This window comes from Propithecus coquereli, unplaced genomic scaffold (assembly GCF_000956105.1).
Source record: "Propithecus coquereli isolate 6110/MARCELLA unplaced genomic scaffold, Pcoq_1.0 Scaffold220, whole genome shotgun sequence".
Taxonomy (NCBI): Eukaryota; Metazoa; Chordata; class Mammalia; order Primates; family Indriidae; genus Propithecus; species Propithecus coquereli.
Genome location: NW_012147190.1, coordinates 2069346 through 2093439, shown reverse-complemented (window position 1 = coordinate 2093439; position 24094 = coordinate 2069346). Strand labels below are relative to the sequence as shown.

Sequence of the window (24094 nt, the reverse complement as noted above, 5' to 3'; positions counted from 1 at the left end):
GGAGCATTCACATTATCACCCCAATGAGATGTCTGCATCAGGAGAATTCTACCAGGTCAGGGATGTCCCAGAACAGGCAGCAAAGCCCTCACAAGAAGGAGTCTCCCAGCATGAGCAATGTAGGTTTTCCAAACATGAGGTGTTCACTGCCCCAACCCCCTTAACCAGCACCCAGGTTAGAGGAGGCCTGCCCTGGAGCAGACCAAGGGCCACCAGGGGTGAACTCACCCCCCTGCTGCTCCCCCCACACTCCAGTTCCCCCCACACATACTTGCAGGCACCTGCACGTAGGGGCTAAGCAGAGATCAGGAAGTCTGTGGGCTGGAAAGCTGCAAGTTGCTCAGCTAGTGCTTTAAAACAAAAAATCTTAATATTTTTTAAATTCTGAAACCCACACACATACACTAATCCCTCACATTACCACCCAGGCCACATGTGGGTGGAACGACTATACACATTCACATTCGACTTTCTCAGACAAGGCCTCCCTTTCTTGGGTACCTATGACATTCATTTCCTTGCAATGGTTTAAAAATATTGGGGGCAGGGCCAGCAAATAATTTCTCCAATGGCTTACTTCCAGCAATTCCCATTTTCATTTTTTTTTTAAATCTTAGGAATTACTACAATAATAGCAAACATATGGGCCCAGCTCTGTGGTAAGCACTTAGCATGCATACTGTAATTTAATCTTCATAATAAGGATAAATACCATTATGGTTCCTATTTTAGAGATAGAGGAAGCGAGCCCACAGAGATTCAGTAACCTGCTCAAAGTCCCAAAATGAGTAGAAGGCAGAGCAAGGATTTAAATCCAGGTCTCTTGGACTCTAGGCTCCAAGCTCTTAGCTGTTCCTAGAGGTTAAATTGCCACCCAGGAGAAAAGGGTGTCAGCTGGGATTTTTGAGAATCTGCAGCTTTCCCCAGCCCCTTCAGAAGTTCCAAGCACAAGAGGATGTCCTCCGAAGTCCCTTATCTCCTTCCAGTAGAATCAGGACTTTGGAGAGTCTTAGACCTTTAGCTCCAGAAAAATTTGAGGGACCATCTCTTCTAACCTCCTCATTTTACAGGTGAGGACAGAGAGGCCCAGAGAGGTCAAGCAACAAGTGTGGTACACACAGCTAGAGAGTGGTCCCTCCACTCCAGTCCAGGAAGCCATCCACTATGTCCCCACAGTGGCACAGTGGGAGATATTTTGTCCACTATTATATGGGAGATGATTTTAGGGGTACGTAGATAAAGTTTTAAATAATGTTGATCCACATAATGAGAAAACTATTCCCTTTTCACTCTCTTTTGGTCTTTCTGATTACTTTAAGGACAGTCTCAGTTCGATGCTAGTAAGTCTTTAACAGCTCTGAAAAACTTGCTAAACGCCCTTTTAAGAGAGAGACTGGATCTGTATAAGGAATTGGGGGGAAAAAGAAAGACAGAGACGGGATCGTTAGTGGGAAACAGTATCTACCTCAGCAAGAATTTAGTAACATTGTTTTATTTTCTTTGTTTTTTGTTTCCCTCCAATTATGTCAAGTGATGTAAATTTTCCATTTATATAAAACATTAAAATTTCCATTTAAATATATGTATTTAGGCTAAAGAAAAATTGAGTCAGTTTAAAGAAAAATATTAAATGAATACTGATCACCAGCTATAATATAAACTAAAAAACAACATTAATGAAAAGAAACATGTTACTTCATTAAGACTTTGTAAGCAAACGACTCAGTAACAAAACTAAAACTTTAAAGCTTATGACTCTACTCATGGTGGGGACGTGTGGCTAGAAATCTACCACACTAACTTGGGGGTCAGCTCTATGCTCTGTGACTTCCTCTCATCACTCCCCCGCCACAACCCCCTTCAGGGACCTCGGGAGGAGTCTAACACGAGGCTACAGTGGGAACAGAAAACAGCCCACTGCCACCACGGAGCGCTGTCTGTGTGAGCGGGTGGCAGCACTGGCGGGAGTGTACCGCCCCCTGGTGGAAAGTTTGGAAATTAGTGCCGGTGCCTTTTTGTCTTCAGGTGCAGACAGGTAGGTCTCATTGATACTCAATCTGATTGATACTTCTTATGAAGTACTTTCTTTTTACATCTCCTTTGTATTACATGTAAGTAGACATGTCAGCGTTAGTATACACTGCCTACGAATATCACTTCAGGATAGTAAAAAGGATGTTACGAAATACGTGATACAGAAAGGGGATTTTGTGTCTGACAAGGTTGAGAATCACTGTCCTAGAGCAGTAAGACCGTCTCCCTGCTTTACTTACAGCCAGGGTGGGACAAACCCCTAAGGAGATCATTTCATAGTTCCAAGTGTACCTTCCAGCTGGATGCTGCATAACCAATCAGAGCCCAAGTTTCTGGCTGTCAAAAATGAATGCTTGTGCATACCCACATCCGTGGGGTTGCCCTGAGATTCATGAGATGGTGCGTGTGAGGCGCCTAGCACAGATCTGGCAGGAAGTGTTGATAAATGCTTAGGAAAGTCGGGTGGTGCCGGCGGGAGCCATCTCCCTTCCACCAACCTCTCCACTCCAGTTTTATTTAAAGAAATCTCAGTAAATATGCATTGACTGATTAAAAACAGAGTCAGGATTTTCCAGCAAAACTTACCACACCCGTCAAGCTGAGAATGTTCTAAAGACATCAAATCCCAACTTGCCACCCATGTCAGCTAAAGGAACATTTCCAAATTAGAGAAAGCAGCAAGTGGCTGGATAAGAAGGCAGGAAGTGCCCTCTAGTGGCAGAGTTATACTAGCGTGGGAAGAAAGGTAGATTCTGGAAGTGGAAAGCAGAGGACGTAACTTTCGAACGGAAGGATGAAACCAAGTGTTAAGCTGAGTGAGGCCTGAAAGATACAAGTGAGGATTTGCTGTCTACTCGGTGGACCATTATAGATGCCTTTATGATCTGACTTTACCCAACAGCAAGTGACTTCCTCAAGGTCAAGTTAGTTAGCCAAGGGTAGACTGGGAATTGAACCCAAAGATGCCCACTACAGATCCAGAAATCTCTTCCTAGACAGCAAGCCTCTTGAGACTAGGAGCTGTGACTTGTGCCATTTTATATCCTTCACAGCATGTAGCACAGGGCTATGTATATAATGGATACAGTATTCAATAAATTCCTTGAAATAACATTTATGACATGATCATTCTGTGCCCAGCACTAGGAGAATACATTATTATGTCATTGGTTGCTCAAAATAACTGTATGAGGTAGCCTAGTTCACAGATAAGGAAATTAAGTCTCAGAGAGGTTAAGTAACTTGCCCAAAATCACAAAGCCAGGATTTGAACCCATGCACACTAACTCCAGAGCCTGGGCTCTTATTCACTGGACCAGCAATTCCCAAGCTGTTTGATCTCAGGATTCCTTTGCACTCTTAAGAAAAGTTATTAAGGACCAAAAAGAGCTTTTGTTTATAAGAATTATATCTACCAATATTTACAGTATTAGAAATTAAAACTGAGGAAATTTTTAAATATTTATTGATTTAAACATTATCATAAAAAACCTATTAATATTAACATGATTAACATTTTTAAATATACTTTTATGACAAATAATTATTTTCCTAAACCCTCAAAAAAATATTTAGTGAGAAGACTGACATTGTTTTACATTTCTGCAAATCCCTTTAACATCTGGCTTAAAAGAAGGCAGCTGATTTCTCGTATCTGCTTCTGCATTCACTCTGCTGTGCTATCACAGTTGGAATAGCTTCTAGAAAACTCTGCTGTACACCTGTGAGAGAATGAACGTGAAAAAGGCAAATAACATCTTAGCACTATTATAGACATGGTTCTGCCATCATGTACCCCTAAAGGGTCTTTGGGACCAGTGGTATCTCCGGACACCCTTTGAGAAGCACTGCTGTACAACACTGTCCACAACGCAAATGAACAAAGGGCTCCGCCCTCCTGACAGTCAAGTCTCCAGGGAATTCATCCCACCTGTAATGTCCTTATTGGCTTTGCAAACTCCACTTCATCCTCTTTTTTCCCTCCATTCTTGCTCTTTTGCTGGCAATTGCACGTCTTCTGAAGCAGCTCTTTCTCTATGCTCTGGATACAGCATTCAGAGCAATGATGAACCCCAAGATGGAATCCTCCAAAGCAATAAGGAGGGGCTCTAGGTTTTAATCCTAGACAAAATCCTAATCTATATAAAGACCAAGGAACATAAATTACTTATTCATAATTATTATTCCATTTCTAGGGAAAAGAACTGTTAGGTAGATAGTAAGGGATCTCTGGATCTCCTAGGGACAAAAGCGGTGTCCGCCCTGGTGCTGCCTCCAGCAATTGCCACACCTGGGGAAGAAGGACAAGGGCAGGCCCCCTGTCTTGATGCTGTCCCACCCTGATCCTGCCCCGAGCAATTGCCACACCTGGGGGGAGGAGGAATGCCATGCCAATCTGTGACAGAAAGCAGGGAATTCCGCAGCCCTCAGACCAGACAACCCAGGCACAATAGGGTCTGCAAAATGACTTAGAGTAACCTAAGGCTAATTATCATGTCACTAACTGTCCATCAAAATGGTTCAACGATGACGTTTGAACCCCAAGGAGGGCTCAATCCAGACAATATAAAACAGGATCCCAGACCATAACCAGGGCCTCTGGTTATGACAGGGGGCCCGTTCATCCCTGCGGCAAATATATCTTGCTCTTCCTCACTAAACTTCATTTCGTTCTGGCCTTGCTATGGGTATGTCTGTCATTCTTCGGCCAAGAGCACACCAAGAATGGAGAACAGACTACCCAACAGAACTTCTGAAAAGTCCTCACCCAATTAGTCTAATACTAGACTAAGAGCCCAGTATTAAGAACTGATACCCCCATGTAGTCATTAAAATATATAAACATGAGTCATTAATAGCAGTCTTATAAAAGACACCACATTTCACACCTAGAGGGAGCCTGGGCTTCCCTGGCTGCCGTCCCTCCTCATGTGGCCTCCCCATCAGCATCGCTGAAGAGGAGACCCCTGCTCCACCCCACCCCCTCACCAGGACTGTAGCGAGGTGTGATAATGTCCTCTACGATCTTTACGGCTGCTCCCAGCCCACACTCTCTCCCTCTGCCCCAAAACTCCAGCTGGGACTCTCATATCATCGGACAGTATGATCCACTGCCTGTCTTCTTGCAAACACCTGGCTCATTCCCCTCTCTCCTTGAAGATTTTGTCCTTAGTTCACTGCCATATTAATACCATTCCTCCATTCTGTCTAGTCCTTCCAAGACCCTGTCCTCACAATTCTTTGACAATTCTCCTTCAGTGAGCTTGTCTTCATCTACCCCAGCCACTCACTCCCATGGACATCTCCTAGGCATCGTCATGACCAAAAACTTCAAACTCTCCGTAATCTGATTATCTGATCTTCAAGCACCCCACTCTCCATCCTCCCAGCTCAACATTACTCTGCCCCATTCTATTGGGCTCCCAGGGACATACACTTAAAATCCAAACTCATGTCCATGGCCCTTAAGATCCTGTGTGACACAGCCTCTGCCCTCCTCTCTGGCCCTGTCTCCTACCCCTCTCCCCATCACTCACCGTGTTCCAGCCTCACTGACCTTTATGAAATTCCTCAAACATTCCAAGCCCATTCCTACCTCAGGGCCTTTTCACATGTTCTCTCCTCTTCCAGGATAGATGCCCTCAGGGTACCTCTCTCACCTCGTTCAAATCTTTTTTCAAAAGCACCTTCTCAGTGAGGCCTTCTATAATTTTCTATTTAAAGTTGCAACTCCTCTACCCATTCATTCACCCACTCACCCACAGGATATACCTCCTGCCCTACTTTCTTTCTTTCCATGTCACCTATCACTTTCTAGCATACCTTTTAACCTACTATTTTGTAGATAGTCTATGTCTTCTGGCTAAGATGTAAATTTCATGAGGAGGGTGTGAGGTTTTAGTCTGAAACGTTGGTTCTTAGCACTCAGCATGGCCAAAGAATGACCAGACATGCCAAAGGCAAGCACAAAAATGAGGTTTATTGAGAAGAGAAAGATAGGATTATAGAGCAAGAGCAAGATATAGGTTTATAGAGCATGATAACGTACACTATAGATGGTGACCCATTGTCACAGCAGGAAAAGCAAAAGGAAGGGTGCAAAAAGCGGTTGGTTATGGTCTTGCATCTTGTTTCATAGTGCCTGGATTGGGACCTTCCTGGTGGCTCAGACATCACCATGGAACCACTTTGATTGGACAGGTGGGAGTTGCATTACTCTGCATTCATGTTGTTCTAGTTTAATTTCCCCGACTCTGTGGTATCTATGTTGCTTGGCCCTTGGGCTAGAGTCCTTGGCATTCTTTGGCGGCTGGCATGCTAACTTCTGATTGGCAGGTTTGTAGGGTATTCCCTCCTCTCCCAGGTATGGCAGTTGCTTGGGAGAGGATTAGGATGGGGCAAGACCAAGATGGAGGCCTGGCGCCCACCCTTGTCCTTCTTCCCAGGAGGGACAATTGCACCAAAGCAACAGCACCCACTTTTGTCCCTGGGAGACCCGGAATCCCTAACTGTCTACCTACCAACTTTTTAGAATTTATGAAGAATTATTTAATTTCAAACGGGTTTAAGAGTGAAATTTATGTTTATGCCTTTTCCATATAACTACACCTCTTTAATGGGAACACATGACATCTGTTATGGACTGAGTTGTGTCCCCCACACACCCCCCAAAAAATTCATATGTTTAAGTCCTAACCTCTAGCATCTCAGAATGTAACTGTATCTGGAGATGGCGCCATTAAAGAGGTAATTAAATTAAAATGGAGTCATTAGGGTGGGCCCTAATCCCATCTGACTGGTGTCATTATGAGAAGAAGAGATTAGGGCACAAACACAAAGACCAGGAGAGGAAACAATCAGAGGCTAAGGACACATCTGCAAGCCAAGGGGAGAGCCCTCAGAAGGCACCAACCCTGCCACACCTTGGTCTTGCAATTATGAGGAAATAAATGTCTGTTTCAGCCACCGAGTCTGTGGTATTCTGTTATAGCAGCCCTCGCACACATACAACATCCATGTTAGGATTAGTCTTAAATTATGTACATTTTTAATAATGATGCAAGGTCTTCAGAAACATAGCCCTCTCATAAAACTCAAGAGGCTTGTGTTTGAGTATTCGCTAGGCGCCAAGCGCCGTGTGCTTTTGGTCTGCTGCTTCCTTGATTCCCAGTTCTGTCTCTTTTTCTAGGTAGGATTGTGCCTGCCTTTCCCTCTCTTTCCCCACCGGGCGCCTTCAGCATCTCACCACAACACACTCCGCCACTTACTGCGATGCGGGACTGATAAACACTGTGTCGTGCAGCTCCAGTCAATGCCCAGTGTTCGAACCAGTAACACAGGCCATTGTACTCAACTCAATTCTAATCTCTCTAGGAAGAGGAAGATGCTTCTTAGCCATGTGCCCTGCCCCTGCCTCACACATCTGGGCTAGTGTCCCCACAGTGCTGTCTGTCCCTTCCAGCATGTTGGGACAAGCGTGCAGGAAGCCAGGAGCCAGCCCGGCCTGGGCTCTGAGCAGCATACCAACGGCAGACGGCTCCCACCTCTGCGTGCCATCGCCATGGAAACCCACTCCCACTCCTAGGCACTAGACAAAGGCGGGGCCTGTGGTCTGTTCCACTGCGTGCTCTGAGAGAAGTGGCTCATCAGTCCCAGGCTCCTCTTACAGGAGAAAGGTGCCTCTTTACGAGGGAATGTAGGCACAAATCCTCCCAGGAGCCTGTGCACACGGGGACAAACGGAACCACTTTGCTCTCACTCTTCCTGCTGTAATTCAAGTCCACACACTGATTATGTGTCTACTCCGGTTGAAACTTGGAAACTACCAGGATAAACAAGACACTTGGCACGAGCTCACTCCAGCTGGAGAGGAGGGACAGCTCTGCTGTTGATTCTTCCTATTGCTTGGACACATGCAGCTAAGGTACCTAAGAGCTACTAAGAGAAGCATATTCTAAAGTTAGCTCTGGGCTTGCTGAGAGATGCCAGCCCTCAGAGCATCAACCATCAGGAGAGGAAGAGGCCTGAGAGAGGAGGTGGTTAGTTTTTGGGGTGTCTGCAGAGAAAAGCTGTGTCCATGTTGGCAGAGAGGGGTTCTTCTCCTTCCTGCAGCTATGAGAAGCTCTAGAGGAACACATAAAAACTGAGATCTTTAAGAAGGGGAGACTGGCCCCTCACTCCCAGATACATGCCTGCTGAGCTGCAGAAGTGGTCGGCCCACCCTGGGGCCAACAGAGCCAAGAGTGGTGAGAGAGAAGGCTCCTGGGGGAATATTCTGGGAGCCTGAGAATATGGCATATGTTCTTTTCAGTCTTCTTACCGCACCATGGGGAGAATGGGAGGACCATCAGCATGTGGGGACTGACTTGAACTCAAAGACTGGTACCTGCGCTGGTGCAGAGATTTCACAAGCTGGGACACCTGCTGGAGTAGCCCAGGCCTACAGGGCCTGAAGACCCTCTGAAGTGGCATGCTGAGAAAGCTTCACCCAATCTTGGTTCTCTGTGGCCCTCGAAGGGAGTGGAAAGGACCCCAGTGGTTATTAAGAGATCACGGGGAGCAGATTCCCTGAGTGGAAGAGACAGAGCAGAGAGTCAGGGGAGAGCACTCGAGAGGAGAGCACCTCCCCGAGAGGGAGAGAGCCCTGGAAATGTACAGAGGGCGTCCCTGTTAGCATTCAGAAGAGCGGTGATCAGCACGTGAACATAAAACACCAGCTGAAAAGGCTAGAGGGAAGAATGCCCAGAGCTCACACAGGGCCAGGAATAGTGTGTTCCCACCAACCAGGCCGGAAAACCTCATAACTCAGAACAATGGGGTAGAGTCCTAAAGAGTCTTACACCTCAGTAGTGGGGGAAATTAGCCCCTATGCTAAACGCTGCTCTCGTCTTGCCTAACCAACCTTAAAGGCAAAACTCAAATGAATCACATTGTTTCCAAGTAACTTAACCATATCCCAGAACAAAGTTTATAGAAATATGAAAAACACCTAGCATGAAAAAAGGTAAAATTCATGTCTGGCATGCAAAGAAGTATAAAAACAACTATGAGAAAATAGAGGAAAAAAAAAAAAGAACAATTAAAACCAACCCAGAATTGACACAGATGTTAGAATTAGCTGATAAGGGCATTAAAAGATTTCAAAAACATGTGTTCGAAAAGTAGAGACCTGGAAAATATAAAAAGGACTCAAATCAAAACTTCGAGTTGAGAACCACAATGTCTGAAATTAAAAGTAAACAAGACCATCACATCTGCTGAGTGGGAAAGCTCACCCTGGCCGCCACGTGGAGAATGGATTTGGGAAGGAATATTAAAGTAGGCACAGGAAGCTGTTAGAACATCTCAGGTGAGAAACGGTGATGGTTGGACACAGTAACAATAGAGCCGGGAAGAACCAGGCCTTTTTGAAATATTTAAGTGGCATTGGCAGGACTAGGTGATCACTTAGAGGTATGGAGTGAGGAAGATGAAGCTGACCATAAGCTGAGCCCCAGGATGACGGGGCGCAAGCAGGTCCTCGACAGGAGGTGAGGTCAGACGGTACCAACTGACTCATTAGGTGGAAACAACCACGGGCTGGGGAATCTGAGCCACAAATGCAACCCAGGAGGCAGCAGTCACGAGAGCAGATGCACATGTCCTGCAGTGTTCTGAGCCACAGGCAGGCCTGGTGCACTCAAGAACCAAGAGGCTGGTGCAGCTGGCTTCTGGGGAGCAGGATGACAGCGAAGTGCCAGGCAAGGCCCAGATCACACAGAGCCAAGGCTGAGATTTTACCCGAGGCATGAGAATCTACCGGAAAGCTTCAACCAGGGGACTGACAGATTTGCATTTGAAAATGTCACTCTAGTGGAGGGTGGAGGATGGACAGGAAGTGGGTGAGCAGAGGCAGACACCCTGTTAGGCGGCTTTGGTGTCCTGAGACTGCTCGCACATGAGGGGTGGAAAGTAGTGAGAAAACTAGGAATACACACCAGGAGCACAATCCTCAGGCCTGGTTGTTGAACAGATGTGAAAAGAGATGGTGACAAGGATAGGGCCCAGGTTAGTGACAGGAGTAAATGCCACTTATTAAGGTAGAGAAGGCAAGCACAAGGCAGATTTGGGAGAATCAAAAGTTCTATTTTAGACATAGTTGGAGATCTCAAGCAACTATGGATAAAAGCTGGTGTTTAGGGGAGAGACCCGAGTTAGAGATACACCGGTGGTATGTTAAACCACGGAAGTCGATAAGGTCACACAGGGAGTTTGTGGAGTGAGAGAAGAGGCTAAGGCCGAGCTTTCACAATCCGCCACTGAAAAGTGAAATACAGAAGTCCATAGCGAGAGAAAGATGTAGAGACAAGGAAGGATTTTCAGTGATGGAGTAGAGCCTAGAGAGGCTGCAACCACAGAAAAGAGGGAGGCGACTCGGTACGTGTGGAGGGGTCGGCTCATGAGAGCAGGAGGGACACGGCTGATGCAAGATGCAGGAGGCCTGAAGAATAAATAAGTGGTAGCAAGATAAGGGTATTCCTGTTAGCTCCTCTACTAGGAGGAGGTACAGTATCCTGAGAGGCAGGGTTGATCGGGAGAAAGGTAGAAGTTTATAAAGTAGACAAGGTATGAATAGTCTGTCTTATTTCAACAGATGTTAGAATTGTTTTTAAAAAACAAAACAGCAACAATCCCCACAAGGTGCAAATTATCTGTATTAATGGAGGAGCATCAGCTTAAAGTTCTCAATTAAAGTCTGGAAACATTAAGCACATCACAATCTAATAGCAGAGGAAAAGATCACATTCTATGCTCAGTTCTGATCCAAAGGACAGTAATTACTTGGTAAGGGACTGATTAGTCCCCTCACTCCCCTCAAGTGACAATGTTCCAATGTCCCATTAGAAGGCTTCGGTCATCCTGAGACAACCAAATTTGTATTGCAGAGTATGAAAGCCATTCGGAACTATACTTTGTTTTTTTTAGTGGCCCCTCTTATATCCGAGGACATTAGACCCAATACTCTCCCCTAAACCCAAGTGCCGTAATAGTCCTATTGTATTCTCTTCTCCTAGAAGTCTGCCTTTCTACTAATTCCAGAAATTCAGGCTGATTCAGTTATATTTAGGGGGTAAAAACTTTTTTAAGTCAGATCAGCAGCTGTGGGTGTTCTTAGTATTTTGTGCCTAATATCTTTCAGCTTCCTCCAATAACAATGGCAAAAAAAGGCTTTGCATTCTAACTTGACTACAGATGCTATAGATAGATACTTCAGGGAAAAGACTTCCTGTATAGCTTAATATCAAGCAAGGATCAAATTCAATCAACTACATGGCCCAAGCAAGTAAAGTGAGTTAAGCAGACTAGATCTGAGAAGAAAGAAAGAGTAAAATCAATATTCCAGTTCCCCCTTAAGGCCATTTACTGTAGGGTCTGCGGATTCGAGAGCCCATACTCCACAGCCAGCCCAGCAAGTGCTGGAAACAGAGCCTACTATGGACAGATCTGCTTTTCCAATTTAAGCTCTAAAACCAGAGTAGTGAAACACTGGAATTTTAAACAGTAGAAACAATTAAATTTAAAATATCATCTACCCCCTCCTCCCAAAAAAACCCACAGGCAACCATTTGTGATCTCTACTGTGATTCCAATCTCAGATTGGGAATCAAAATACCAGCCCTGTTGTATTCTAGCTCTTTGTGCCTTTGGCAAATCAATGAAATTCTGAGCCTCATTGTGCTCATCTGAAAAATAGTGTCATTTTTCAAACTGATGCTTTCAAAAAAAAGTAGTATCAAACATTAAACACAACAATGCTTGAACACTTAATGTCCAACATGGGGTAAACAACTAAATACCATTTCCTATAGGTAGAAAGTGGATCTTACTATCGGTAAATTATTTGCAGTGATCTTTCAAGAACCTAATTAAAGATCCCAAGGAGGCTGACTTCTCAGAAGATGTAGGGCCTTTCAAATTCTGATTACTGAATACTGAGTATTAAAGTCATTAGAAACTCAATAGAACCAGCAATAAAGAATGCCTGGCAATAGATACTTAATGAGCTAGAAGTGGCTCTTCTAATTAAGAGATCTAATAACTGTCACTAGTTAATGGCCACAAAAAGGCAATAAAGTACACACATTGAGGGGTATACTTTTCAGTGAAAACAATGGCAGCTTCTAAAATCAGCTGTTAAACTAAAGGGATTTAAGTTTTTACAAATCAGACAAATCTCTATTATCATATTTTAGCCTCTCGTCTGTTAAACACTTCAGCTAGATTTCATACTATCTTAAGTAAACTCCAAGGAATACCAACCACAATACTAGAAAGAATCTGTTAAAGAAATGCTTTATTAATACAAACACACAAACTACAAAAGCACTAAGAAACTTAAATATCTATGTCATAGCAAACAGGTGGCAACTCAACATCCAGGGTCGACAGAATGCTTGAAGGAGACTGCAACGGATCTAAGAAAACAGAAATTTCTTATTAAATTTCTGCAAATCCTTGAGTCATTGTCCATAGATACGCAGACATCAGCTGTCACTTTTAATCATAAATTCACACTTTTCCCTTTGTCTAATGAATTTGTACCTCTACCCCCTCCTCATATACATTTCTTGGAATGTGGCAGTGGCCCCAGAATTGACCTTCATTAGGAAAAAAGTCTTAGAAGTATCTGAATCTCTACTGTTCTTAGAGACCAAAGTAAGAGCTAACAGTCTCATTAATGTAATGTAACTTATTAGTACAAGTTATCTCATGAGAACAAAGAGAACATAATGATGGCTCTTGACTACCAATTTAAACTAAGAGCTTCTGCAGTAAGGTATTGTCATTCTATGCTATAGCACAGGTGTCTTGATCCTATATTATCTTTGGATATAACTTGGAATCCTCATTCCAAGCAAGTTTATTATACACATCAGCTTGTAGCCCGTGTGTTAGATTTAATCTCTTCTTGCTGTATCTAAGACTATCTGAATAACTGTTCCAGAATGACTTAATTTTTACTGGGGCATTTGGGGCTAAGAAGTAATACCAACTGACAATAGTTTTCATTTTTCTGAAACCTCATCCCTGTAGTTCAAAGGATAGAAATTACTCACTAATCTCCTGCACAACTGTCCCCACAGTAATGAAAACAAATTGTTTGCAGCCCTTCTAGAAGGGCACTTGCTCACCAGATTCCCATGGTGAAGAGGAAATCTTCACAGGTGAAGGGGGTCCCAGCTGTAACAGCTTTTCAAGTTCTCTCTCCTCATCAAGGATCATGAGAGGCACTCCATTCAAGGGGAGGTCTGCAATCTGGTGCTCTTCAGGCAGGTCAAAACTCTCAAAATCTGTCTCAAAGAGAAAGCATTTTGTCAGGGCAATAGTTTTCAGCACAATCAGCATACCCTTGGTGGTCTGAGACCCTTTCAGAGGGTCCATGAGGTCAAATCCATTTTCATGATAATATTAATACCTTTTTCCACTGTGTTATTTGCAATGATGGTACAAAGGCAACGGTGTATAAAACTGCTGGTGCCTTAACATGAATCAAGACAGTGGCAATAAACTATTAGTAATCATTATATCCTTCACCACCATTCACTTGAAGCAAAAAAAAAAAAAAAGCCAGTTTCACTTAATGTCACTTTACCATATGAAATAAAAGGTATTAATTTTATTAGCTCTCAGCCCAAGATGATGTCTTTTTAACATTCTGCGTGATAAAGTGAGTATGCCATAAAGCACTTCTGCTGCATACCAAAGAATAATGATCATCTCAAAGAAAAAGGATTTGTGCAATTATATGACTTGCAAGCTAAACTAGAGGACTTTTTCCTGGAACACCATCTTTACTTGAAAGAACTGAAAAACAGACTATGGTCACTCAGACTTGGGTATCTGTCACACATTTTCTCAAAGAGGAAGAAGTCTATGACTTCAACGAAAACTGACAGTGTTTGTTGCCAATGACAGAATCCAAAATGTCAAGAAAAAGTTAGAATTTTGGAAAATTTATCTGCAATCATTAGCTTTACAGTTTCCTTAGATTTTTCTGATGAGATCAGTTGTCGTATTAATGAATGTGCTTTTGATATTGTGTAATGAAATATCTCAACATTTGGGTACCTACATATCTCAGTGAACCAATTTTTTTTTTTTTTGAGACAGAGTCTCACTCTGTTGCCTGGGCTAGAGTGCTGGGGCATCAGCCCAGCTCACAGCAACCTCAAACTCCTGGGTTCAAGCTATTCTCTTGCTTCAGCCTCCCGAGTAGCTGGGACTACAGGCACTCACCATCACGCCCAGCTAAGTTTTATCTATTTTTAGTAGAGATAGGGTCTCGCTCTTGCTCAGGCTGGTCTCGAACTCCTGAGCTCAAGCAATCCTCCCATCTCAGCCTCCCAGAGTGAGTGCTAGGATTACAGGTGTGAGCCACTGCACCCGGCCAGTAAACCAATATTTCTAAATGATCAATGCATGACAAATGCAAGAGTAAAACATACACTGCAAGTGCAAAACAGACCAATGGATTTTACGGTTAGGATACAAAATGCTCATTGATATGGTTTCTGATTCTACATTGCAATTATACATTCAGAAACAGCCACTTGTGAATTTCAGTGTAGTAGTAAAAAAACTATCCACGCTTATGTGAAAAGATTAAAATGCTCCTCCCTTTCCCAACTACATCTCCACATGAGGTCAGGTTTTCTTCAAATGCTTTAAATCAAACAGATGCAACAAGCTGAATAAAGAATTTGATAAGAATGAAGTTGTCTTATATTAAGCCAAATTAAGTAAATTTTCAAAACTAAACTATGCCATTCTTCTCACTAAATTTTGGTTTGGAAAACTTACTTTACGAAAAATATGTTATTTACACTAATGTAATGGATTACTTAATGAATATTTTAATTTCTCAGTTTTAATCTATAATACAGAAAATATAAGAACACACAAGCAAAAGTTCTTTGTAGTCTTCAATTTCTAAGAGTGCAAAAGGGTCCTGTAACCAAAAAGTTTGAGAACCACTGTGTTAGATTTTATGAAGGACTATTACCCAAGTGCCTTACTTCTTAAGACTTATTTAAAACAACTGATTTTTCTTGACAGTAACAAAAGTATGATTTAAGTATTGAGTTTTTCCTCTTTTCAAGATTGTTTTTTTAAAAGCTTAAAAATCATGGTTCTCCTTATCTTTATTCTTAGGCGTGAAAGTTCTCTAAAGCCTAAGTACTTAAGAATTAGTTTGCTCTTTTTTCAAGCCTACTAAAACCCAGAGGTCAAAAAGCAATTGAGTGATATGTGACTACTTAATTTGAAACCACTGAATTTTAGAAGGAAACCATAAACATATGAAAGATTCCAGAGGAAAGAAGTCTGCAATGTAACAGGGCTAATTCTTTATCCACAAAAAGCCTTTAAAAAAACCAAAATCAGTAAGAAAGTCAAAGGAAAAAAAACTATAAATAGCCAATAAGACACACAACTTAACAGTGAGATATCATTGCCTTTCTGATAAACATTAGAGTTTTAAAACATTTGCAGTTAGAGACCATGGAGGAAGCAGGCACTCTGATTCACCATACGTGGATTCAATAACACTACTTTGGCAGTATCTCTTTCCTCAAACCGGGATATTGTGGTCCTCCCTTCTGGTCAATATGCACAAATCTACCTCATTTTCCTTAATAGCTAAATGGTAACATTAGCATAGATGCACCGTATTTTATTAAAACTTAATCACACATCCTTTAATTCAGCAATCCTTAGAGTTTCCCTCTGGATGTACTCACAAACTCGCAATAATATAATTTTAAGAATACAAATTGTAGACTTCTTTCTAATTTATAAAAGCCAGAACAACCTGAGTGTATGTTAGGAAAAGAATGACTAGATGCCCTTTGACTAAAAGGGTAAAAAAAAAAATCCAGTAGAGAGATCTAAGGCCCTGCCTGATCTGCCTCCACACTTCACCTGTATCCTCCTTCATTCTGCCCTTGGTTTCCCAGAACCACTCTGGTCCTTTCTCCTACCTCAGGATCTCTGCACACACTTTGATCTACAATGCTTTCTTCTCCCTGACACTCATAATGAGATGATTTGTTCAATGTTTAACTTTCCCTCCAAATTGTGGACTGCCTCAGTGTAGGCCTGTCTTGTTAACCACTGCGTCCAAAGCCTAATAGTGCCAGGCACACAGTAGCCTCTGCTCAAATGTTCAAGTAAATTAAAGTTTGAAAAGCTGTTTCTCTAACAGAAAATATCTGATACATGTGGCAGGTTGAAAAAGTTTGAAAAACACATCTTCACTGTCTACATAGATTCTTTTTCTTTTTTTCTTTGACCGAGAGCACGGCACTATACATAGATTCTTCTAACTAAATAAATAGTTAATTCTACCAAAGTACTCTCAGGCATTGTTCAACTTGACATAAAGCCCACTTTCTTTTTAAAAAGCTTGCTAGAAACACTGTCTGTACTGACACTTGTTCAGTACTAGTGAGCACATCTTACCTACTCCTTCAGTGCTAAGCTTTTGAGAAAAGAAACAATGCCCTCTACATTTTTGCTGCTATATTCCCCTCCTGACTTAAGATGATACATTGCAAATAATTCCACCAAAAAGTATATTTGTTCAAAGCAACCCAGATTCAGAAAGTCTCGTTATAGTTTTAGGTCATATCATGTTCACATCAAGTTACAGCTGGGTTGAATCCTAAAAGAAACTAAAGGCCAAAAGTATTTTTGCAATACGAAGAGATACTACCTAGAGGATTGAAGGGAAAAAACTTTTCTATTTCTGGATAGGTGTCATCGGAGGCAGGAACCGAGCTTTTTGCCTTAACAGTCTTCTCAGTCACCTGGAACAACCCAAGAAAATATAGATAAGTGAGAGTGGAAGCCTCATCAATCAATTAGTACAGAAGATTATAGGGCTCTTCAAAACATGATTGCTTCGCCACATTTTGTCAATTTCATGCTGCCTTCTAAGGAGCCATATTCCTTAAGTTCATATGATTATACCTAAATATGATTCAAATAATATAAAATAAATACAATGCTAGTAGCACAGCTTAAAAGTCTGAAATTTCAGTATTAGCGCCTGTCAGCATACGTTATCAAGAAGGCAGAACAGAGTTAATTCAGAGCTAATCAACTCAATTATTCAACCTAACAGAGGAGAAAATGGGCATGAGTCACCCAGAAGAGTAGCTAATCCTTAAAGCTCGAATTTTGGCTTATAGAAGCATGATTTTTTCCAGTGTTACCTTAATTATTTGCTTGGTTAATATTAAAAACAAGTTTATGTTCCTCAAATACACCGAGCTAAGAAACAGCAAAAGACAGTCAAGGACTTTAGAAGAAGACCATGAATAATTCTCTAGTCTGGAGTTGGCAGGTAGACAGTCTACTACGGAAGCAAGCCAAAATGGAAGCCTGCATGTTCTTGATTTATGTCACATATGCATACCCACAGGAAATCCTACAGCAGAGTTTCCCACACTTTAGTTGTATGACAGTCTTATTTTTCCCATTATCTTTGCAATGCCCATATTTAACATTTTTAAGTCAATTCACTTTTTTAAAAAAGATATCCTTTCCTTAAGGTTGCAGTGAGTTGTGATCGCACCACTGCACTCCAGCCTGGGCGACAGAGCAAGACCCTGTCTTTTTTATTTCAAAATATTAAGGAGGTACAAATGTCATTACATGGATAGCTTTTATAATGCTTTAGTCAGCACTATAGGTGTGCCCATTACCTGAATAGTGTTCATTGTTCCTGTTAGGTAGGTTCCCCCCTTCTTAATTTCCAACGAATTTTTACTTATTTCTGTGCCCATATGTGCCCATCACTTAGTTCCAAATTATTAGAGAGTACACGTGGTGCTTGTTTTTCCATTCCTGAGATGCTTCACTTAGGATAATGGTCTCCAGCAGTTCCATCCAAACTGCTACAAGACTTTTTTATGGCTGAGTAGTACTCCATAGTATACATATACCACATTTTGTTAACCCACTCATGAATTGATGGGCATCTGAGTTGATTCCACATCTCTGCAATTGTGATTCGTGCTACAACAAACATTGGAGTTGCAGGTGAAACCTTGTCTCTTAAAAAAAAAGATACGCTTCTTTGTCTAAAGATGCACTACACATAATTCATTTGTTTCCTAATACACATTAAACAAAACGGTTATTCAAATAAAGTGTTAATCCACATGCTAAAGTCATCTTTCACAGCAAAATCCTCTCATTCTGGGATACAGACCTGTAGCTTGTGATCCATACTCAAAGATCAACATGCTAGTAAATTGTAATCTAACAAGCTGGTGATTGCTCAGAGGCAAGGAGGAGAATGGCAGCACCTGAGTTCTATCAGCAATGTAATCTCTTGCAATGCACCCTCTCTCAGTACTTTAAGTATCTATAAGTAGACACCAATCTGCTTCAAGACACTAGTTTTTTTTTTTTTTTTTTTTTGAGATAGAGTCTCACTCTGTTGTCGGAGTAGAGTGCCGTCGTGTCAGCCTAGCTCACAGCAACCTCAAACTCCTGGGCTCGAGCAATCCTACTGCCTCAGCCTCCCAAGTAGCTGAGACTACAGACATGAGCCACCACGCCCGGCTAATTTTTTCTACATAGATTTTTAGTTGTCCAAATAATTTCTTTCTATTTTTGGTAGAGACGGGGGTCTCGCTCTTGCTCAGGCTGGTCTCGAACTCCTGACCTTGAGCGATCTACCCGCCTCGGCCTCCCAGAGTGCTAGGATTACAGGCATGAGCCACCGCGCCCAGCCAAGACACTAGTTAAGGACAGGTGAGGCAAAAATATGCATTAGCTGAGTTGGAGACTTCCAATCTCAAGGTACAGAGAAGTCCACAAGGACGGTATGTTTCTCCTGTTAATTTATGTTTACTAGACCATATTTCCTTTCTATTCAGAGGGAAGAAAGCCAGGTAGGATATCAAAAGTCATGTTAAGAGCCAAAAGTGCTTAAAATTTAAACAGTGTCTTTATAGCCGCCAACATTTACCTTTTTGGCAGACAAAGTTGGCTGTTTTTGTTTGAGGGGTCCGTTAGTCTTTACTGACTTTTCTGTAGCTCTGTTGACAGTTCCCAAAGCCTTTCTGGTAGTTTTAGGTAAGGCTGGTGGAGCATCAAATATTTTGCCAAGACATGGTGTTGAAACCTGAGATCTCCCATCTGAGGCTTTGGTTGCTGAAGAAAAAATGTTACCATAAGAATATTTGAGCAGCAAATACCTGTGCAACTTGAATGCTATGTATATAAACTTGACCTAATTCTCACCCCTAAACCCAACCCCCCATTTTTGGCAGTGGCATGGCTATGACATGCCAAATAGCACTGAGGTTCAGTACTCTCCTAAATCATCTCGTTAAGATATTGAACATGAAAAGGGACCGATAACAAACTTGGCTGCGATTGCCCACAAAGTACACTAAATGCCTCACCCAGCTCCACGCCACACTCACAATACCAATGTATCTGACTGCAGCCTTGTATACTTACAAGGCCCAGCCCTCAGCTTCAGCCCATCCTTAGGAGCCACACGGGTGCCTGGTTCTCCATTTTCCTTATCGACAAAGATCAGAGTAGCCATTCTGGATTATTCTAAGGGTGAGAAACACATTAGATACTGGGAATTGGGGAAGGCGAGAGAAGCTAAAGTATAGCAACAGACCAAACTTTTTACCCTGGGTATGGCCACCCAAAAACAAGAGCTAAGCACAGACAGGAGCGCGTGCTTGAGCCAAAAAGCACTTAACCCAGCTCCTAAGTCTTCAAGCCTGAGTCAGAGGCTCTCAGGTCCTGAGGAGCAGGCGGTTTGGAGCTGGCACCCATCCCAAGAGAAGCGCCATAGGTAACAGTTCGCAGTCCGAGGCCGCGGCTCAACCGGGCTCGAAGCCATCAACACCCCAGAGAAGCGCCCCCATCCCCAACTTCCAGCCCTAGCTCCAGCCGGCCTCCCTCCCCGCCGGACTCTGCTCGCCCCACCACTCGGGACGCTCCCGTCTACCCACGTCGCTCTCCACAGCCAAACTCACCAAAGACCGCTACTAGCGGGACCGGCACACGCCCGGTTTAAACCACAACTCGCGACTCAATTGGCTCGTCTGCCCAAGAGGCGGGACTTGAGGGCGGGGTCTCCAAGAAGAGCCAATGGAAGGAACCTAAGCTCCCGGGGCTCCGCCCAGAAAGCCCTGGCTCGGCGTTTGCGGCGTGTTTCTTGGTTAAAAAAAAACTACCGATCTTCTAACATTCAAAAAAACCTGAGAGGCTTTTTTCTCCGTATTATTGTTCTCCGTATTATTGTGCTACATGGACTGAAACACTGACCCAATAACGCTGTTTTATTGCTTTAAGGTCTTTTTTTTAAATGGCACTGTAGAAAGTTTTGAAAATAAATAGAAATATTATACCAATATTGGGGAAAACAACCAATATTGAGTCTAGAGAATACTAGCAGAGCAGAATTTAAAATTAAGAAGAAATGTAAATACAGATAAAACAGCAGTTTTTGAGTCATTCTGTAATGCTTGTGATTAACAATGGATTGATTATTCCCTAATTGCAGAATTCTCAACACTTCAGGCTATGATGCTGTTTCTATTAGGGCATCACAAACCTGTCTTGGGAACAAAGTGATGATCCTAATGAATACATAATGTAGTCTTCCCTTAAAATTCTATAATATCATTTAATAGTGATACCATTTATTTTCATCCTCTAACATTTCAACAATGTATTCATCAAAGCTGCCTGGAAGGGCCCGGCCAGGGAACAAGAGAAGATCAGAGGAATAATAAAGATACAGAAAAGGAATTCCAGTTTCCCAGATATTAAAAGAAATTTTGCTTGAAAAAGTCAATGACCTTTTCTTATTTCTATAGTAAATGGCAATATATTGAACAAATACAAGATAAAGGAATAAATTCAAAAGATTAAGGCTGCATCATTCAAATTTCTACTTCCTACAGGTCACCAAATACATTTTAACCTGCAGATAAACTGGGAGAAAGGACTTGACCCTATACTACTCTTTCACAAAAGGTTCAGTACTACCCATGGCAAACACATGGTTCTCAATATATGTTAGTTCATCATTTCTTCTTCCCTGGCATTTCAGGACCAAATTGATTAAATGATTCATGCATTCAACAAATATTTATTGAATGCCTATTAAATGCTGGACACTATGTGAGGCATTAAAAAGAAAAGATTCTAACTTAAAGTGAAGAAAAAAGGAAAGACAAAAAAACATGCATACCTTTACTGTCCCTTCCCTGTCCTCTTTCCTTTATCCCTACCCCTTATTTTCTCCCTGTATCTTCTTCTAAATTTCACACCTCCATATTATATCATCAGCACACAAAAGTATTATTTTTGAGATTAAATCTGCAAAACACCTACAGCTTCCTAGCGGGGATTCTCTGTCTTCTAAGGTTTGGGGTGCAAGGTTGGGTGCAAGGATGTCTTCCTCTTCTTTTTTTCCACCAACAGGAAGCATTGTTTCTTCTACGATCATGCAGCAGCTGTAAACCATAACCACCCTCTCTTTGAATCATTCTTACTAATGATGCCCCCAGACCAGCTTTCTTATTCCCAATTATTACCGGTGATACACAATTGCTTAATCACTCTCATTCGTAACAGCACCTAGACTCTAGTTATTCCCGGTAACTCCCAGTCCTGGCTTTACAAACAGCAACCCATTCAGAACCAACCCCTGCTTCCCCAGACCCTCCCAGAATCCTCCAGAGGGACTCCAAATCTTAGAAAAAATTCAACCCTCTTGTCCAGCGCATTTCATGATTTCTCTGGGAAATGTACTCTCTGGTTTTTATGTCTTGTGGTTATGGCTAACTGGGATTCAACAGTCCCAAGCAAGTTTAGGATTTTTTTTTAAGTGGAAAACACTGGATGATGTAAATTCGAGGAAGTAAAGAAACTCTGTGTTCACATCCCCAGCGTTTTGCACAGCCTAGCTACTAATTAACACTAATTTTAACTGTTTATTTATGTCACCAACTTCCGCATTCATGTCATAGTCCTCTAGTGAGGCTTAAGTTGTCTGTTCCGGGTACTAATTTTTTTTTTTAATGTCCTAAAATTCTGCAATTCTAAAAGAAACAACAGTTCACGAGTAGAAGCCAAAAATAAGGTTGCTCAATCTTTCTAACCCTGGCCCTCACGTAAGTAGAGGGATACGCACACCTCGAGATGTCGCGAGACTCACGGAACGAGACAGCGGAAGCCCCCGGAAGTTATTAGTGCGCATGTGTTGGTCATCCGGAAGCTACTGCAGTGCCTGCCGGGAAAAGGGCAGGAAGCCGGAAAGTAAACATTGCACGATTGGCTTCATTTCTGTCGGATGGTTTTGGGGTCGGCTGCGGCGGGACTGAGTAAGAAAATATTCGTAGAATTTGCAGGCGAGGAAGAGTTGGGTAACCTCAGAAAGTGGATCAAAGGCTCCTAATGATTAGATTTATCCTCACGGGAGTGATGAACCCCAGGTAGGGGAGGGAACGAGGACCAGAGACGGAGGAAGCCGCTGTTCTAGGCACAGGAATGGTACTCGTGCCCAGCCGGACCAAGACTGCGCCTTCAGGGAAAGAGTCGGGATAACTGCTAGAGTATCCCCTTCGTCGCGGTTAAGTACTCCTCGGACATCTTGAGCGATCCCTAGACTGCAAGCGGGAAAAGCCGTTTCCAGTACTCAAGGTGACAGATTTTGTTTCCACGCCAGAAAAATTTCTTTGAGCTTCAGTTTTTCGTGTTAAGTAGGGTGATCCTACTTAAGAGAGGTATTATGGAGAGTCTAATGAAATCATCTTTGTAAAGCGCTAAATAGTGTCTTACAGGAAGCTCTCCAGTTAAATGCGAACTGTTATTCTTTTTACTTGGAAAAAGGCCCCTCCACAGCGAGGAAATCTAATGAGTACAACTTGGTGTCTACAATACTTTATTCAGTTTTAGGACTTTTTCGGTTTTTTTGTTTTTGTTTGGAGACAGGGTCTCGCTCTGTCTCAGAGTGCAGTGGTGTGATCAAACTCTTGGGCTCAAGCGACCCTCCTGCCTCAGCCTCCTGAGCAGCTGGGACTAGAGACGGGTGCCAGCACGCCCGGCTAATTTTTTCTATTTTTTGTAGAGACGTGGTCTAGCTCTTACTCAGGCTGGTCACTCAGTTATAGTTTTTAATATTGCAGGTCCAGAAGCCAATATCCTATGGAGATATTATAACATAATGGTTTAAAGAACTGACTTTGGAGTCAGACGGACTTGTGTTTAAGATCTTTGTTTCTTATTAGCATGTGTCCTTGGCTGAGGACCTTTCTGTTTCTTCGCCGTAAAATGGGGTTAATCAGACCTAATTAATGAGGATGTGGTAAAGATTAGATGAGATGATGCATGGTAAGCTCAAGAAATAGTAGTTGTTTTAATGTAGATGATTAAATCTACCATTGTAGATCATCTTTCGATTCACAGTATACTTGGTTCTTTATCTGTTCATATATTACATAAACATCTGGAGATATTCTATAGGTCAGAGACACAGGAGAAAAAAAACACCTTTGAGCAACATCATAGACTCCTAGCTATTGAGCACTTTCTGTTGAGAAAGAGCTTGTGTAAAAGCCTAATGTTTGCAGGGAACATGGTGTGTTAGAGGAACTACAAGATCTGTAGTTGGTAGAGAAGGAATGGAGGGATAGTTGTAATGGTGAGTATGGAAGGTAGACAGTTGCCAGACAATAGTGAAAGATGTAGGTGTGTTAAAAAGATGTTGGTTTTTAGAGTACGAATGATAAGATCCATTGGACCTGCAATATTCAATATGGTAGTTATTGGCCATTTGTAGTCATTGAGGCTGGAAATGTGGCAAGTCCAAATAAGTGTAAAATCTATAGCGACTTTTAAAGATTGAGTTGATTTTTTGTTATGTTGATTGAAATTTGAAATTATAATATGTTGGATATACTGGGTTAAATAAAACTTTGCAAAAGTGATTTGTAATACTCTGGCTTCTCTTCAGATTGTGTAAAAGTAATTT

The 24094-nt window shown here is 42.2% G+C and overlaps 2 protein-coding genes across 2 annotated transcripts in view; one reads left to right on the top strand and one right to left on the bottom strand.

The window, feature by feature from the left end:
- Positions 1 to 12345: 12345 nt before the first annotated feature.
- PTTG1 (pituitary tumor-transforming 1) lies at positions 12346 to 19750 on the bottom strand. The gene is made up of 5 exons (XM_012644803.1): positions 19552 to 19750; positions 19055 to 19239; positions 16787 to 16880; positions 13206 to 13364; positions 12346 to 12488 (listed from the first exon to the last, which is right to left on the bottom strand). The coding sequence occupies exons 1-5, from the start codon at positions 19640 to 19642 to the stop codon at positions 12409 to 12411; spliced, it is 609 nt and encodes a 202-aa protein (XP_012500257.1). The 5' UTR covers positions 19643 to 19750; the 3' UTR covers positions 12346 to 12408.
- Positions 19751 to 22380: 2630 nt separating this feature from the next.
- Positions 22381 to 24094, top strand: part of SLU7 (SLU7 splicing factor homolog (S. cerevisiae)) — a 19478-nt gene continuing 17764 nt past the window's right edge. The window contains exon 1 of the mRNA XM_012644787.1: positions 22381 to 22764. The gene's annotated coding sequence lies outside the window, so the exon portion shown is untranslated. The remainder of the gene's footprint in view (positions 22765 to 24094) is intronic.